The following is an 18,938-nucleotide window of genomic DNA, read 5'->3' as shown; positions in this document are numbered from 1 at the left end:
GTAAATACTTCAACTGTAACCCAACATCTCCTCATTTGTGGAACCATTACCTTTCCAATCAGTGAATACCAGAACAAGTTCCTTGTTTGGTTTTTAAACAAAAGATAATGTTAAAAATATGTTCTAACATTCATATTCAATCAAGAGGACAACACCCAAGCTTTAAAATGTTAGCGAAATATCACATTATTCTTGGATGTCAACAGCATAAGCATACAGGAAAACATACATGATGCAGCTATTTGATCTATATGAAACTGCTGTCAAAACCTACTTTTCTGGGGGCTGTAGAACAGTAAATCCGATCAACTTTCTAAACCAGTCTTTCTGTAGGTCAAGTTTCACATCAGCAAAAGGCGATTCATCCTCCCAAATCAGTTCAATGTAATAGCAGTCTGGTTCCCAGAAAGGTTTCTCAAACTCCAGAAAGATTTTGTTATTTGTCCCAAAGCTTATCTTCTGGATGGACTCCACTTTAGCAGAAGGCAATGGGGGATGAAAAAAAGTCCTATAATGGTGCTTCAGGTATCCTGAAAAGAAAACATTTATATTTATAATGCATGCAATAATGTACACCATCAAAAACACTTCAAAAAGTAGTTATAGCAATAAATGGTATGGTCAGAAGTAGTTATAAATATTTCTTCACTTGATAGATGAATAATGGGGTATGGTAAACGAACAGTCAGCAGAAAATTTGAAAGTTAAGATGTTAATGATTACCATCAACTATCCTATAATATAACGCAGTCCAGATCAAATATATTAACACAATAATTGAATGTAAAATTATTTTAAGGTTTATGTTCTCCATATTAAGTGAATAGTATTATTTTAGTCATTATCAGGTTACTGGAACAATCTTATTCAATTTGCCCTCTGTAAAAAGAAGTTATGTCTTACCATAACATTCCATCTGTATTGTTGATCCTCGTTCAGTCATTACATATGGGTATCGGTTCCGAGCTCGGAACCGAGACGGCCATTTTCCAAGCTCGTGTCAGCTTCAAACTCTTGAGCTAAACTCTCAACCGCAATTCCCCTCTCCATTACCTCAGATTGAGTTTGCAAGTTAAAGAAGGTAGAGGGTACCTCTGGTCAAATAACTTAAGAGAACTGGATGGTGAGATTCACTAGAAACCACAGGAGGGGGGAAGGATGGAGAGTCGTAATGACTGAATGAGGATCAACAATACAGATGGAACGTTATGGTAAGACATAACTTCTTTATCTGATATTGTTAATCCTCATTCATTCCTAACATATGGAACAGAGTCCCCAGCTACCTCTATTTCTGGGAGGCTCTCATGGAATGACATTCCTGAGCACCATAGAACCGAAAGATGCTCTTCCCCTGAAGGCCAAATCCAATTTGTAATGAGTGATGAAAGTATGAGGCGTAGCCCAAGTTGCAGCTGCACAGATGTCATGTAAAGAAACTCTGGCATGGAAGGCAGCAGAAGTTGTCACCGACCTTGTTGAATGAGCTTTCATGGTAGTAGGCAATGAAATGTTACGTTGTGTGTAAATAAAGGTCACACAGTCCTTCAACCATCTAGCTAATGTGACCTTAGCAATAGCTGATCCTAATCTAGGTCCAGGAAAGGCCAAAAATAACTGGTCAGATTTACGAAAGGGTTTAGACCGGTTTAGGTAAAAATGGATTTGCCTGTGAATATCAAGGGAATGTAGGCAATACTCTCCTCTGTTTGAATTGCTGGGAAAGAAAACTGGCAATTCAATGGCTTGATTAATGGACATTTCAGAGATCACTTTAGGCAGAAATGACGGATTAGTTCTCAGAGACACTCTATCTCTATGAAAAATCAGAAAAAACAATTAAGCTCCAAGTTCACAAATCACACCAACTAGTGATCGATGTCCTTAACGCAAAATCAATTTATTAGTCCACAATATAACGAAGCGTTTTCGCCAATCACAATAGACAAGCTTCTTCAGAGGAATAAACAACTTTAAATGTTGGCGCTCTTTATACACACAGAACAACAAACATTATCAGTGTGAATGTATGAGTATTTCACATCACTAGTTGGTGTGATTTGTGAACTTGGAGCTTAATTGTTTTTTCTGGAAGTTCGGAAATTTGCTTTGGTTTCTATGAAAAATCAAGTATGGAGTCTTGATACATAAAGCCTGAAGTTCAGAAATACGTCTGGCAGAAGTAATAGTGACCAAAACCAAGGTTTTCCATGACAAATACTTGAGGTCGCAAGAAGAGGCTGGTTCAAAAGGTGCCATTGTCAGAGCTTGCAGAACTAATGATAAATCCCATGGTTGAATAGGTTCTCTAAAAGGTGGCTTCAGATGATTCACACCTTTTATGAAGGTCTTGCACAATTTATGGGACATAAGAGAGGAATTTTGGACACCCTCATGTAAATTAGAAATTGCAGCCAAATGAACTCTAATGGTAGAGGCCGATAGACCGGATTGAAACAGGTTGGCTAGATAGTCTAGTATTATCGACACTGGTGCTTAAAAGGGGTCTACTTGTTTATCTTTCAGCCAACAGGTAAATCTTTTCCACTTGCTCAGATAAGTAATTCTAGTGGAGGACTTATGAGAAGCACTAAGAATGTCATGTACTGGTAAAGACAGATCATTCTGCCTGACAATCAAGGGAATTGGAGTAGCCAAGCCGTAAGCTTCAAGCTGTTCAGGTTGGGATGAATAAGGTTCTGTGGGTGTGATATCAACTCTGGGATTGGATGGAGGATCCATGGTCGATCTAGTAGGAGAGGCCAAAGGAATGGGAACCAAATCTGTCGTGGCCAATATGGTGCTATGAGGATTACCTTGCTCTTCAACCGCCGGGCTTTCTTCAGAAACTGGGGAATGAGAGGAAAGGGCGGAAACGCATAGAGAAGACCCGAGGGCCAATCGTGGACTAGAGTGTCCCTGGGTGATTGTCCCGGAGGGGGAAATCAGGGCGAAGTAGTTGCTGCATTTGTAGTTGGCCGGGGACGCAAAGAGGTCGCAGCAAGGATGGCCCCAGAGGTGGAAGATCTCCACCGCTATCAAGTGATTCAGGGACCACTCGTGAGGTTGTAGAATGCACCTGCTGAGTCTATCAACTATCACGTTGGAACTCCCGGGAATGTGCATTGCTAGAAGAAAACGGTTGGTAGCCATCGCCCATTGCCATATCCTCATGGCCTCTCGACAAAGGGGGTAAGATTTGGTTCCACCTTGCTTGTTGATGTACCAGACCACCTCCATGTTGTCTGATTGAATTGCAATTGTCCCATATGGCAGCAGGGATGGAATGCTTGCAAAGCCAGAAGCACCGCCCTCAGCTCTAAAACATTTATATGCAGATGAGCCTCCGGTTGGGACCAAGTGCCTTGGACTGTCTGTTCCTGACATAGCCCCCCCACCCCATCAGGGAGGCATCCGTGGTCACTGTGGCCTTGGGTTGCTTGGGAGAAAAAGGGCGAGACCATTGAAAGAGATTGTGTGTCATCCACCAATTTAAATCCTGTTTGCACCTGTGGGTTACTCGAATCATGGCTGAAAGAGGATGCTGAAAAGGATACCATTGGGTGAGCAGTAGCCATTGTAGAAGCCTCATGTGAAACCTGGCCAGGTGAACAATGGTGATGGAGGCTGCCATGGAAACCAACAGCTGTAAAACCGAGTGAGCCGTGGACTTTTCCTTTGAAAGGATTAGAATTAGTTGTTGCTTTATCCTTAAAATGCTGTACTCTGGAATAGCCGCTCTGCAGTTTTTTGTGTCCAAGATAACCCCTATGAATTCTGTTGACTGAGATGGGATGAGATTGGATTTCTGCCAGTTTATGGTTATGCCTAGCCTTTGAGCAGCGAGGAGAGAGTATGCCAGGGCTTTTTCCAGTAGATGTCTGGTGGGGGTGGAAATGAGCCAGTTGTCTAGGTATGGAAACACCTGGAATCCTTGAAGTCGCAAGGGAGCTGTGATGACTGCCATGCACTTCGTGAACACTCTGGAGTCTGAAGGGCAGTATTCTGAACTGGTAGTGACAGGCTCCCGCACGGAAGTGCAGAAATCTTCTTGATGGCCTGTCCACCTTTATGTGGTAGTACGCATCTTGAAGATCTATAGAGCACATCCAATCATCTTTTTCCAAAAGCAGGAGGATAGACTGTATAGTGACTATCCGGAATTTTTGTACTCTCACAAACTTGTTTAATACACTGAGGTCCAAAATTGGTCTCTAGTCCCCGGTTTTCTTTGGCACCAAAAATAGTCTTGAGTAGAATCCGGATCCTATCTGGTCTGGAGAGACTATTTGGATGACTCTCTTTCTTAGCAGCTTTTCTATCTCTAGTGCTGCTTCTTCCCTTTGACTGGGTGGAAAGTCGGGAAGATTTTTTGACGGGACAAAGATCAAAGGGGATATGATAACCTCTGGTTATGATCATTTGTACCCAAGAATCGATGGTGATGGTTAGCCAGGCAGAAGGGTACAAGGAGAAATGTCCCCCAACCACCTCCAGAGGAAAGGAGTTAGGCCGCTCTTCAGGGGAGCTAGTAGGATTGACCAGGGAAAAAATCCCTGGAACCTTGGTTACGAGGTCCCCCTCTCCCCCAAAAGGAGCATCTTCCCTGTGAGTTTCCCCCTCTGCCTCTGGGGGGAAACTCGGCCTGTGTGTCACGGAAAGGACCTTGAGAATTCTTGAACCATATCTTCCCACTCTTTTGGTTTTGGGAGAAAGCACGTTGAGGGGAAGAATAATGGACACCTACGGCAGAAAGGGTCTTACCGTCTTGTTCACATCTGGCCAGTGTGCTTTTCACTTTGGGCCCAAACAATGAGGAGGGCTCAATGGGGGCATTAAGAAAGAAAGACTTAAAAGGTTCTGCAAAGTTGCACAAGCGCATCCAGGCGTGTCTTCTCAAGACTGCAGCTGAACCCGCCACTCTTGCTGCTCCTTCTGATGTGGGAGATATCAATCACAGAGGAGTTAGATATAGACTCAATGGTGGCTAGCTGAGAGGCCAATTTGTCACAGACCTCATCAGACACTGCACCAGTTAAGGTTTCAGAGAGCTCAGAGACCAGATCCCTTTGAAGCCTGGTAAAAAGTGCCATACAATTCAGGGACCTGATAGTAAAGGTCGCTGAAGCAAAGGTGTGCTTCCCTATTCTGTCCAGGGCCCGGGACTCTCTGTTAGGCGGATGGACAGTCTGGCTTTCTTCTTCTGCCAGATCCTTTTTTGTTGCGGCCACCACCACCAAAGAATCTACAGGAAGACCCTTGGACCAATAGGGATCTGAAGCAGGAGGGGACAAGATCTTACCAGTCCTCCGAGGAATAGCTTCAACAGTATCAGAGGCCTTCCAAGCATGCTGCACGAAGAACTTGACAAGTTCATCGGCAGGTGGAGTAAACCAGGAGGTAGGGGGCCGGGTGCGAAAAGCCTGCAGGAACACAGATTCCTCAGGGGTCGGATTAGAGGGCTGCCAGTCACCTCTCTGTTTCAGGATTTCAAGGATATCACCAAAGGATACCTCAGAGAGTGACCGAGGGGATCCTTCCCCCTTATCGAAATCTGTGTCTTCGGTGAGAGACTCCTCTGTGGAGTCCATGTGCTTCCTCTTACACAAACTTTTCAGGTGGACCTCCTTAGCGGGAGAAGCTGGGGAAGACAACGGAAAAGGGGATTCCTAAGGGAATATATCCTGAGGCCCTTGCACCCGGTGTCCGCTAGGTGCGACTTATGAAACCAGTGTACCAGAGGAGGGCAGAGGTATAGACAGTCCAGTATCGCCAGCACCACGAAAAGAGGAAAAACGCTGTAAACACAACTACCAACAATCCAAAACAGCTGATACCAGTCCGGTAACCTCCACCACAAGAATTGCTCACAATAAGGCGCTGCTGTACCAAACCAAGTTTATTGTAACGTCAACAGAAGTATAACCACGTTTTCATCGAAAAAATACGACTTCATCAGATAAAATCTCAAAAATAGACTGCTGTTTAAATACTTCCCATGCTGCCATAAATTGCACAATTATCCAATAATCTAATTAAAATAAATGAAATGAACAAATAAATTTAAAGCTATATGTAAGTACTAAAAGCTCTATAGAAATACTAAACATAAAAAACCTTATGTAAAACTAGCCACATGAATTCATTTCAATGTTAAAAATCATACAACCACTATTGTCCCCCACTGTCAAAAAAGGAAGATTACTTAGTAGTGTACATGTATATAAAAATTCAAACATATAGGCAAAAGTAATGAATAAAATACATTTCATGTTAATGTACCAAAGTATCAATGAAAAAAGTTATACAGAAATATAAAAACTTAATTACTGTAAATAGCAACCTCAAATTTAAATACGTCCTGCCTTAAGTTTAAGGCAGGGTGCTATAGAAATAAAATCATTGAGGCCCGGAAATTTATTGGATTCTAAAAGAATCTGCCAGAAGGTCTCTCTATGAGCTAACTTGGCCTCCCAGGGTCCACCCCTGATATCTTTAGGAACAGTTTCCACCACAAAAAACAAAAACCTGGCCCCCTCACACTCAATAGAATGCCTATATAATGCATTTTTACTGTTAGATTTGGTCATGTCATATTGGTGTTCATATATGTGGCGTTTCAGCTGTCTTTCAGTTTTACCGATATAAAACGCCTGGCACGACTGACATAGGGCCAAATAGACCACCCCGGTGGACAAACAATTGGAATAACTAGAGGCTTTGATATCCCTGTTCCTGCTTTCTAAATATACGTGATGGTCATGGATTATGTATTTACATGAGGAACAATGACCACATTTGTATGTTCCTTTCTTCGTACGAGAAGTCTGTGTGTGCTGTTCGTGTTGCTCCAGTACCCATTTCATGTTAACTCCTCTTCTAAAAACCGTTTGCAGGTTCTTATCCTTTAACGAACTCAAGTCAGTAAATCCCTGGAACAGTTGCCATTCCTTTTCTACTATTTTTCTAATATGTATTGCATTGGTACTAAAATCAGTAATAAAGACAAAATTACTGGAGAATGAACCAGCAGTGTCCTTAAAGGAAGGTCCGTCGGTCTCTCCAGAACTCTTACCCAAGATAGGACTGAATCTAGTGTTACGAGCAGCCATTACTTCTTCCTGAACAGATTGTATCAAACCTATGGGGTATCCCCTTTCTAAGAATAAAGATGTAAGTTTGTCACACTCGTCACTAAAATCTAGATCCTGTGATGTCATCCGGGAAACCCTGACAAACTGACCTTTCACAATTCCTCTTTTTTGGAATCTTGGATGTGAACTCTGAAAGTGGATATAACTATTAAAGAATGTGGGCTTTCTGTATATACAGGACTTAACTCCATCTCCTTCCTTAATAAGGGTCACATCCAAATAGTTAACGCTATTGTGGGATACTTGGTAAGTAAATTTTAAAAAGTTCGTGGTTGTATTTATATATTTGATAAAATCACCAATACACTCTACTGGTCCATTCCAGAAAATACATATGTCATCCAGAAACCTGCAGTAATAGTTCCAATGTATGGAAAATTCACTGTTAACCACAAATTTCTTTTCCCATATAGACATAACAATGTCAGCATAAGTGGGGGCACAACTGGCACCCATGGAAACACCAGACATCTGCTGAAAATATTCTCCAGAAAAGAAAACAAAATTGTTTTTTAACACCAAACCAAGGAGTTCAGTAACCATGTGTACATCATTGGGGGTAATGTCAGGACATTCCCATAGGGCCTCTTCTATCCACTCCAACCCAATATCAGATGGAATAACTGAAAAAAGGTCAACCACATCCATGGTTAAAAATACGACCTCTTTTCTGAATAAATGGGTTTGGACATTGCGTAAAAAGGCCCAGGAATCTTTGAGGATATAATCTTGTCTCCCCCACAATTCCTTCAATTTCCAGTCTAAAAACTTGGAAATATTGTGTGTCTTGGACCCTTGAGCTGCTACAATAGGTCTCAAGGGTGGGTCAGATGGATCTTTATGTATCTTGGGCACCCCAAAGTATCGCCAGCAGCAACGAAAGCCTTCTCCATCATTTAGAAGGCTGGTCCACCTGGAGAGGAGTATATGTTGAGGACAGGAGGCACTCCTCCCCTAAGTAGCTCAGCCTGCCGATTCGGAGTCCCTGGATGGCTATGGAACAGCAACCTATACATTATCACAGCTGGCATCCTGGGTCGTAGCAAAACTTTCTTGCCATGAAGGCAACTGCGGTTCCTTAGTGAGATCCATAAAGGGAACCACAAAAGGGGAAGACTGTACTATATCCATGGACTTCAAAGGCAATGAAGGAGGAGAATAAGAAGGTGTCTTTGGAGATGGGTGATCACCTCCCAAGGAAAGATAGTTCCTGGGGGATGGAATACCTCTGGCCAAGAATGCCTGGTCCACAAGACGCAACACATCATGTTCAGAAAGACTTCTAATGGACCTCACCGAGACTGAGGGAGAAACAGTCCTGTCCACAAAAGAGGCAGACTCGGTGCCCATCTCATCTGAGCGCACCGAGGACAACGGTGCCAAGAAAGACTGAACTACTGTAGTCTGCGCCAAAGGAGTCATTGGTGCCGATGTAATTTCTGCACCAACACAGAGATCGGTGTCGAAGTGGTTGTCGGTGCTGAAACTGGAACCGACAAAACTGGAGTCAGTAATAAAGGCCTCGGTTCCGAGGAAGATCTCTGAGCAGAAGAGGTCAAGGTCTGTGCCGGCTGAACGGTCAGTGCCGATACAGTGGTAAAGGTCTGAACCGAGGAGCCCCTGAGTGCCGATATGTAGAAGGCTGCAGGAGGGGACGGAGCCGAAATCACTAATGGAGCCGAAGGCTTTGGTGCCAAAGGTCTGGGCACCGAAAGCACTGGGGCTGACAGAAAGCTCCGGAGCCAAAATTTTAGCCTTTTTAGATTTTGGTTGTTGAAAGTCCCCAGCCAGGGACAAAGGCAAGGATTTAGCCTTAGTAGAAACATGCATTTTCTTATGGGCTTTAGGAGGGGTTGAAACCTCTGACCCAGAAATAGCCTCTAAAAAGGGAAATTTTAGAAGTCCCTTCAGTATCAGCTTGTTTTTCCTTACAAAGTTCTATTAGAAATGTTTTCACAAATAGTACAAGGTGGTTCAACAGATAAATGGGAAGCTCCCAAACAATAAACGCATAAAGAGTGTACATTAGAAAGAGTGTGCATCAGAAGTAGGCAGTTTGTGTACACAATCAGAACACCACTTAAACCCCGGACTACCTTTTTTATCTGCCATATTAACAAAAAGAAAAGTACCAACAATGGTACAAGAGAGTACCCGAAGGTATGAAAAAGAAAAGAAAGGGATTACCAATGATGGTAAGGAGAAATTACCTTGCGGTAAAAAGGGTAAGTAAAGGACAGAGAAGAAAACCTGAAATTATGAATGCTAGATGCGATAGGGCAAGAGACAATAAAATATTAACTTTTCTGACAGAAAAGTAATTTGTAAAGCAATTAAACAACAATTAACTGTACTTAGCTCAAGAGAAGTAGCTTGACACGACCGCATGGCAACGCGGCAAATGAAATCTGAGGTAACGGGAAGAGGGGAATTGTGGGTAAGAGTTTAGCTCGAGAGTTTGAAGCTCATGCGAGCTTGGAAAATGGCCGGCTCGGTTCCAAGCTCGGAACAGATACCCATACGTATTAACAATATCAGATACACTGTTACGAAAGTTAAACATCTATGTTTCACCATCTTTAAGAGTTTAGTCTCCTGAGCCTCCCCTGAAAAAGAGCTCTGACCCAGATGAAAATCCAAGTTAGTAAAGGAAAAAAATAAATACACTGCATTTTAACCTACCAGTTATCAATGAACTTAAACTCTAACTAATAAAGTAATTTAAATCCAAACCAATTATAATAAGCAAGCAAAACAAAGTATGAAGAAATGTGTATGTATTTAAATGTTAAATGTCAGCAGTGTATTATAGTGAGTCTACCAATGAATGCCATTTACTGGGCCCCTTGATTATCACAATTGGGATCTAGACTAGGTCCAGTGTAAAACCAGACAGTATTTTTACTGCTCTCCCTCATCACAGATTCTTCTACCAGGTCAGCTTGCCTCCTTTTACTCTATTTAATGGCTGGCACTAGGCAATACCTCCAAATGTAACACACACACACACACACACACACACACGAAAAAAAGCTAATGTAGCAAGAAATGAACACATGATGTCATCACTTCAGGCCATAAACAGTAGAATATAAGGGATGACTAGTAAAGGGTTGCCACTTATAGCCTGAACCTGAAAATTACCTCCAGGGACTTATCAGTGTACACCTGACCAAAATTAACTAATCGAACCTAATTTGTTGAAAAAGCATTTTGGTGAATCACAAGCTACTAACCTATTATTAAGCATGTTATTTGTTTAGGAAGGTAAGTTCCTCAGCTCACTTGTGATTTGCTTGACACTTACACCCCCCTTAATTATAACTACATGTTTTTAAGGGAAACACAAAAGCCTATGAAAAGGTAATGTGTAACATAATTAAGGAGATGTGCAGCAGTAGCTTGTTCAGGCTCGCAAAAAGTCATATTTACTTTGTATAACTTTTGATTTAGTAAAAAATAAGTTATGTACTCACCATAATGTTCCATGTTTGTAGTCCATCTCACCCTTCATTCTTACATATGGGTTCGGAGCCAATCCTCGGCTACGACTCGGCCGATTACAAAGCTCAAAGTCTCTTAGTTGGCACACGGCAAGGTAGGTATCCCATAGTGCACTAGTAAAGAACAACAATGAAAGGTCTCCACCCTACCAAAGGCAATACTATCCTATCTCCAGATCCTTCCAGAACAGGGGTAGGTGGGTGGGTTTGTAAGAATGAAGGGCGAGATGGACTACAAACATGGAACGTTATGGTGAGTACATAACTTCTTTGTTCTGTAGTTCTATCTCTCCTTCATTCTTACATATGGGACAGCGTCTCTAGCACCTTTTTTTCGGGTGGCTCACGGGAATATACTCCTGAGTACAGTGGAGGCTGTACCCCTGGAGGTCAAATCCAATTTGTAATGAGTAACAAAGGTATGAGGGGTAGCCCAAGTTGCTGCTGCACAAATACTGTCAATTGGAACCCTGGCTTGAAAGGCAGCAGATGTGGACAGGAATCTTGTGGAATAAGCCTTAATTTTAAACGGAAGGTTCTTTCCATTGGAGTAGATAAAGGAAATACAGTTGGAAATCCAATCAGATATAGTCACTTTAGAGACTGTCAGACCTATTCTAGTTTCAGAAGAGGACACGAACAACTGGTCTGATTTTCTCAGTTCCTTAGTTCTATGTAGGTAGAACTGTAACTGTCTGTAAACATCAAGCTGATGAAATTTATATTCTGCACTATTTGAATGATTAGGAAAAAATACAGGCAGTTCGATAGTTTGGTTCAAATTAGTCTGACAGCAAACTTTAGGGATGAAGGAAGGATTTGCACGAAGAGAAAAATCAAATAAGGAGGTTTTGATTAACAGTGCTTGCAACTCTGATACCCGTCTAGCGGATGTGATAGCTACTAGAAACAAGGTCTTCCAAGACAGAAACTTCAATTCATGCAAATGTGCGGGATCAAAAGGCGGGGGGAGTTAGTTTGGACAGAACGAAATTTAGATCCCAAGGAGGTACAGGTTCCTGAAAAGGAGGTCTCAGCAAGGTAGTGCCTTTAAGGAAGGTTTTACATAATCTGTGGGCCATCAGATTAGGCTCATGTTGTCCCAAATGAAAGTTTGATATCAATGCCAGTTGAACTCTAATTGTAGCAGCAGATGATCCCTGATGGAAAAGTTCAGTTAGGAATTCTAACACCAAAGGGATGGATGCTGTGTAAGGATTTACATTTTTCACTTTTGCCCAGACAGAAAATCTTCTCTATTTGCTAGCATATAACTTCCTAGTGGAAGGTTTGTGGGAAGACGTAAGGATATGGGTCACAGCAGGTGAAAAATCATGAAGCCCGACTAGGGATGGAAGTGGAGCAGCCATGCTGTCAAGTTGAGGGTATGGAGGCAGGGGTGAAGAGAGCCTGACATGTGTGTCAAGAGGTCTGGACCTGGGTCCAGAGTCCATGGATCGTCTAGGAGATGAGGCCTGAGGAAGGGGAACCAAATCTGACAAGGCCAGTAAGAAGTGATCAGAATAATTTTGCTTCCCAAGAACTTTGCTTTCTGGATCACTTATGATATGAGCGGAAATGGGGGAAATGCATAAAGGAGTCCCAGAGGCCAATCGTGAACAAGTGCGTCTCTCTGTGACTCCCCTGGAGGGGGGATAAGGGAGAGGTAGCTGCTGCATTTGGCGTTGATCGGGCTGGCAAAAAGATCGCAGCATGGCTATCCCCATTTGCGGAAAATCTGTTCCACTACTTTCTGACTCGGAGACCACTTGTAAGGCATCAATATTGCCCTGCTGAGACTGTCGGCTATCACGCTGGTTGTCCCTGGGATATGCATTGCTACTAGAAAGTGCTGGGAAGATATCGCCCACTGCCAAACATGAACAGCCTCTCGACAAATGGGGTAAGATCTGGTTCCTCCTTGCTTGTTTAGATACCATACCACTGACATATTGTCCGATTGGATTGCTATCGTCCCTAAGGGAAGAAAGTCGTGAAGTGCTTGCAACGCTAGAAGCACTGCTCTCATCTCTAGAGCATTGATATGCAGGTGAGCCTCGTGATCTTGCCATGTGCCTTGGACAGTCCTGCCTACATAATGCCCCCCCACCCTATCTGGGAGGCATCCGTGGTCACAGTAGCAACGGGTTGGCGAGGGAGGAAAGGTGTTCCTGTCGTCAGCTGATCTGCCTGAATCCACCAACGAAGGTCCTTTTTGCAAGACTCCATTATGAGAACATGATGAGATAGAGGCAGTTGTTGAAGAGACTAGTGGGAAAAAAGTAGCCATTGAAGAATTCACATGTGCAATCTGGTCCCCAAGAGTTTCAAGCACTGTCTTTGCCTTGACTTTTTGTAGAGGAAGTAAGCTGTAAATCTGTTGTCTGAGGCTTAATTCTGTCTGCAGGGAGATGAGCCATCATGGCGATTGTGTCTATTTCTGTGCCTGTAAAAGTCACAAATTGAGAGGGCGATAAGGCAGACGTTTCCCAATTTATTGTAATCCCCAGCTGGGTATAGAGCTGGATGGTTGAATCCCTAGCTTGTAGGAGTAGGTGCCTGGTGATGGCTGTCAGGAGTCAGTCGTCCAGGTACGGAAACACTTGGAATCCACGACGTCTCAGGTGAGCTGTCACTACTGCCATGTATTTGGTGAATACCCTGGGGGCTGTGGTGAGATCAAAGGGCAGAGAACGAAATTGGGAATGACTGGCTCCCAGCCAGAAGCGTAGATGACTCCTCGATAGTCTGTCCATTTTTATGTGGTAGTACGCATATTGGAGGTCTATGGGGCACATCCAACTGTCTTTCCCTAACAGAGGGAGTATAGACTGCAGTGTTACCATTCAGACCTTGACCTTCTTTACGGATTTATTTAGTTTGCTGAGGTCCAAAATGGGCCTCCAGTCCCCTGTTCATTTTGGCACTAAAAAGAATCTGGAGTAAGTTCTGAATCCTATCTGGTCTGCGGAGACGGTTTGGATGACTGTCTTTGAAAGCAACTTCTGAACTTCTATAGTTGCTTGTTCCCTGTGATTGGGTGGAACATCTGGGATCTTCTTGGGGTTGTGGGGTGGAAGAAAGAAGGGTATGGAGTATCCTCTGGTGATTAGTCTTTGTACCCACTTGTCTTGGATGATGTTGAGCCAGGCTTCTGGATACAAAGATAAGCGCCCCCCGAATGGCTCTAGAGAAGTACAGCCGGGCCTCACATCAGGAGCGCTGATAGGGACAGCCTCGAAAGGAATCCCGGCCACCCTGGTTTTGTAGACACCCCCCCCCGCCTCTATGACGACGTCTACCATTAGCTCCTCCTCCTCTGCCTCTGAAGAAGGAATTACCTTGTGCTTCCGGAAAAAATCTCTGGGACGTCTTGAACCACATTTTCCCACCTCTTTGACCTTTGGGATAAGGTCTAGAAGGGACGGTAAAACGTACTCCCACAACAGAGAGAGTTTTCCCTTCCTGTTCGCACTTGGTGAGTGTATCTTTTACCTTTGGTCTAAACAGAGAAGAACCGTTGAAGAGGGCATTGATAAAAGGTAGATTTGAAGGACTCCGCAAAATTACATAAGCACATCCAGGAGTGTCTCCTAAGGGAAACTCCTGAACCCGCTGCCCTACTTGCTCTGTCGGCTGCACAGGAGATCAGCCTCATGGAGGAGTTCATGATGAAGTTTAAAGTAGCCAACTGAGCAGTAAGCTTCTCAGAGACTCCTTCAGTTGATGTACCTTGAAGAGTATCTCCTAGCTCTTTGAGGAAATCTCTCTGAAGCCTAGTAAAATGTGTGAGATAGTTCAGTGATCTGAGAGTAAAAACCGCTGAAGAGAAGATACACTTCCTGTATCTATCCATCATTTGAGACTCCTTGTTCGGTGGATGGACAGATGTAGAAGTCTCCGCTAGTTCCTTCTTAATGGCTGCCGCCACCACCATGGCATCTATAGGCACACCCTTTGTCAAGAACTCTTTCTTTTTAGGGGCCAAGAGAAATTTGTTTAGTCTCCTGGGGACTGGTTCCATGGCATCAGGAGTTTCCCACACTTTCGACTAAGTCAAGGACTTCATCAAAAGGTGGAGACACCCAAGAGGCTGAAGGTTGAGACCCGAAAGCCTTCAGGTACACTGACTCCTCATCAGAATTGGCAACAGTAGGCCAGCCACTTCTCTGCTTCAGGATCTCTAAGATGTCTACAAAGGAGACATCATCAGAGGACGACCTGGGGGACCCTTCTGACTCCTTGAGGTCAGTGTCTGAGGTGATGGGCTCATCCGGGGAGTCTACATGTTTCGCCTTCCATGCACTGTTCTGAGGGGGCTCCTCAGAAGGGTATTCTGGGGAGGTCTCGGAAGACTGGGGACCACCCAACAGGGGGCTCCTGAGGCTGCGGGTCTCTGCTGTCAAGGGAAAGAGAGGGTGCTGAGACAGTGGATGGTGCTTGAGGGGGAAGAGTATCAGTACCCTTGTGTGGAGCTGATGACCAGGACAGCACACGCATCATCTCAAATGCAGATCTCCCTGGCTCCGAAGACAGCCCCCGTTCCAAGGAAATGGAGGTAGCCCTCCGCTCCAAAGCGATCAGCTCCGAGATGGATGCAGGGTCTGAGCTCAACCTAGCCGATGCACTGAGAAGTAGACTCTGCATCGAAGAGGTTCGCGTCCAAGCGTCCCTTGTCAGGCCCGACTGGTAAGCTTCGGCTCCTAAACACCAAGGACAGCGCCGAAGGTGTCGGAGTTGAACTCGGCTCCGAGACAGCCACAAGCTGAAATCTCCGGCTCCAAAGAACCAACACGGATCAGAGGAGGAACCACAACAGGGAGAATGATCTTAGATGGATCCGGAACAGACTGGGTCGGAGCCAACAACAATTTGGGTAAAGCAGTCGACTTTAAAAGTCTAAGCACTACTCTCTCTACATCCTCTTTCGAAAGGCTTTTGAAGGATCTGGATGACAAGGTAGGCGACCTAGATCGCTGTAAAATGGAAGATGGAAAAGTTGGGGAGACCGGCAATAGCTCTCTGGACCAGCTCTGATGCAATTTCTCAATAGTCAGCTCTAAAAACTTGGGGCCGACACTGCAGTGTCAACATCGATGACCTTGACTGGCTCTGAGGACAGTGGAGCCGAAGAGGTAGAAGGTTTATCCAATTTTAAAGTTTTCTGAGGAGGTTCAGACAAAATAGTCGGTGCTGGAGAAGGTCTCTTGGTTGACCTGACCTTCTTTTTCTTTGATGAGTGAGACATGGAGGATGAAGATGAGCTGGCTAAATCCTCCTCGAAGGAAGGCTTAAGGAGACCTTTCAGTATTAACTTGTTCTTTCTTTCCTGGAGAACTCTGGAGCTGAAGGAGTGACAGAAAGAACAAGTTTCCTGTAGATGAATGGCTCCGAGGCAGTAAACGCAATTACTGTGCCCATTAGTAATCAACATTTTTTGGGAGCACTTAAGGCACTTTTTAAAACCTGAAGGGTTTATGATCTTTGGATTCCTTTGACATAACTACAAAAGGAAGTTCTATGAAACAGAAGAGAGGACAAGGTCCTCTAATTTAAACGGGCCTGCCCTTTTATGAAACTATACACAAAATACTACAAGGACTAGGTCCTCTAGCTTAAACGGGCCTAGCTCCGCCAAACTAACACACACACACACATACACGAGAAACAACAGAGGACTAGGTCCTCTAATTTAAATGGGCCTAGCCCCATTGAGGCAAAGAGTCAAAAAGTTAAACAGAGAACATGGTCCTCTAACTTAAACGGACCTAGCTGTGGAAACAGGAAGGAAGCTAAGTCAGAAAAAACAGAAATAGTAAATCTTAAACAGTCACTAATAGAAAATGACATTGCACACAATATACATTTAGAATTTGGACAAAAAACAAGGTCCTAAAGCCAAACATGGACCTACAGTAAAGGAACTATGACAAAACTAGCACACAGAAGGATACCACACAGATAACAAAAAATGGGCCTAAAACGGCCAACAAGTTCTCAACAATAACTATGTAAATTTATCAAAAACACACTACTATTAACTACGTATGAAAAACAATTGCCAAGACTAAGTAAACTAAGCTATCCTATGTAAAGATATATCAATAAAACTACAATAATAATGAAAAATATGCAACTTAACCATGGCCAAGCAAGAAGCACTAAGAAGCACTTCTGAACTCGTAGACGCGGCAAACGAGATCTGGGGATTCTTACTAGTGCACTATGGGTTACCTACCTTGCCACAAGCCAACTAAGAGACTTTGAGCTTTGTGATCGGCTCCGAACCCATATATAAGAATGATGGTGAGATAAACATATGTTGTTCTAGATAAGTATGTTCATGGAGATGCAGGTCTGAGCCATCATGCTCCAGTTGACATTTATAACTGAAGTACTACACTGTACTTGGTACAAGTCGTGCATGAACAGCAGTATTACATAAAACTCATCCTATTATTTTTTTCTTCCACCTGCTTGACTCTGGTTGCATTCAAATCTGTCAAATTATACGAGTACCAACAAACATTTCCCAGGTTTTGGTCTACAAACTCTGTTACCACACACCATTACATTACGAAGGAGTAGAGGAGATGGGCTCCTTACTCTTACCAAAATCATGGACATAGCCTAAGAAGCAAGGTCTCATTTGGGCATACAGTCCATATCCTGAATCAAATATATTAATGTTAAGTTGTGTGGCCTTATATTATGCCTCCAAATATGGAAGCTCCAAACCGACACATTCCTTTGTCAGTGTCAGTTTTTCCCATTCCACTTTCTCCCTTTTGTTATCTCAAATATACACCTTATTTTATACTCTTCCATATCTGGTCTCTTGGTTGAGACATATAAGCTTGACAAACATAATGAACCAGCGGAATCCAAAGCATATTAATCACTTGTTTCTTATCAGTGTTCCCATTTTCCATATTCTTATCTAACTTATAATTTTTTTGCACGGTTTCTTTCCACATTTCCTTAGCTCATCGTACAGTCTTATAACTACAGAAGTATAAGGATTTATGTTAAAGAAAGTTGGATCCTGGAAAAATACAACAGCACCAAAAGGTTTGTCTGTATACAGTAATAAGAAAGATACAGAATGTCATGAGCATTTGGAGAACAAAGAACCAAGATCTTGGGAACAGATGATAAAAGTATATGAGGTAATACAATGGAATGAGGTAATACAATGGAATGAAGCTAGACAATTTTTTTTATTTATTGATCTCAATATTAGAGTTTAAGAAAGACATGCATAGGTTGGACGGTAAATTTTCTTTTTTTTCGAGATATTGCAAACTCAGAGTTGGTATATGTAGATCAAGCTGTACGTATACCTTTAAGAAGCTTTCCATGGACTTGTACAAGTTTATAAATACTGAGCACATGTGAGCCTGACTGCCATTTTGTAGTAAGCTGTTGAGATGTAGGCATGCATATCTGTGTAGCCTGTCAGTTAAATTTTTTTTTTTTTTTTTTTTTTTTTTTTAGATTTTGTACTGCTGCTATCCATCCTGATATGTTTCTGTGTAATAATATAAATGAACTACCCCGCCTGTTCGTCTTCAATTGTAAACCAAGACAGGTGACATGGTGTCTGAATGGGATCCAGGTTCAGGACCAGAAGGCACTCAGTTAATGATGGAAGAATATAGAGGAATGAATCATCCCTACTGCATGTATAACTCACAAAAACAGGTCAGAAATAAAATTTCAGGTATCAAAACTTACTTAAATGACTTCTTACTCAAATAAAAAATGAAGCACTCAGAACACTTGAAACAAATTTCTAGTAAAACGAAATGTCCGAAACTGCAACATATTGATAAAGATATTCAAAATGATTATGAAAATGTTTGAAAGTCTGAATCACATAAAATGTATAAAATATGGAAAATGACTGCATTTTTTCGCTATGTGCTACTTTTTCGCATTAGTTAATGCTAATCAAGACATCTGAAGTGTACAAAGTGTTTACAAGTTTGTGAAGTATTACAATACAGTTATTTTGTAAAATACAGCCATTTCAAAGCATATATCACGAAGTACAGTATGTCAAATAATTTACTGTGCATTTGAATGTTATTACAAGTGCTGGCTGTGTGCATGTAATTACAAGGACTATTTTCTCAGTGTGTTGGTGTGTACTTTGTTGGCATGGCTGAAGGATTTTGAAAACCAGGTCCTCTTGTCTTTCATAATAATATTGCAGAATATTGCAGTGTGCTTGAGCAAGAGTACAGTATTTTCATACAAGCTGCATTTTCTGATAATG

The 18,938-nt window shown here is 42.7% G+C and overlaps 1 protein-coding gene across 4 annotated transcripts in view; it reads right to left on the bottom strand.

Annotated features, from left to right (window-relative positions):
* Nucleotides 1-18,938, bottom strand: part of LOC122789462 (peroxisomal N(1)-acetyl-spermine/spermidine oxidase-like) — a 553,705-nt gene that overhangs the window by 141,391 nt on the left and 393,376 nt on the right. For all 4 annotated transcript variants that reach the window (XM_044056941.1, XM_044056942.1, XM_044056943.1 and 1 more), the window contains exon 5: nucleotides 275-530. In XM_044056941.1, coding sequence (XP_043912876.1) covers nucleotides 275-530 — 256 coding nt within the window. The remainder of the gene's footprint in view (nucleotides 1-274; nucleotides 531-18,938) is intronic.

The sequence above is a fragment of the Protopterus annectens genome, chromosome 14.part0 (assembly GCF_019279795.1).
Source record: "Protopterus annectens isolate FY-2018-M chromosome 14.part0, PAN1.0, whole genome shotgun sequence".
Lineage (NCBI taxonomy): Eukaryota > Metazoa > Chordata > Ceratodontiformes > Protopteridae > Protopterus > Protopterus annectens.
This window is presented reverse-complemented; position numbering and strand designations above follow the sequence as displayed.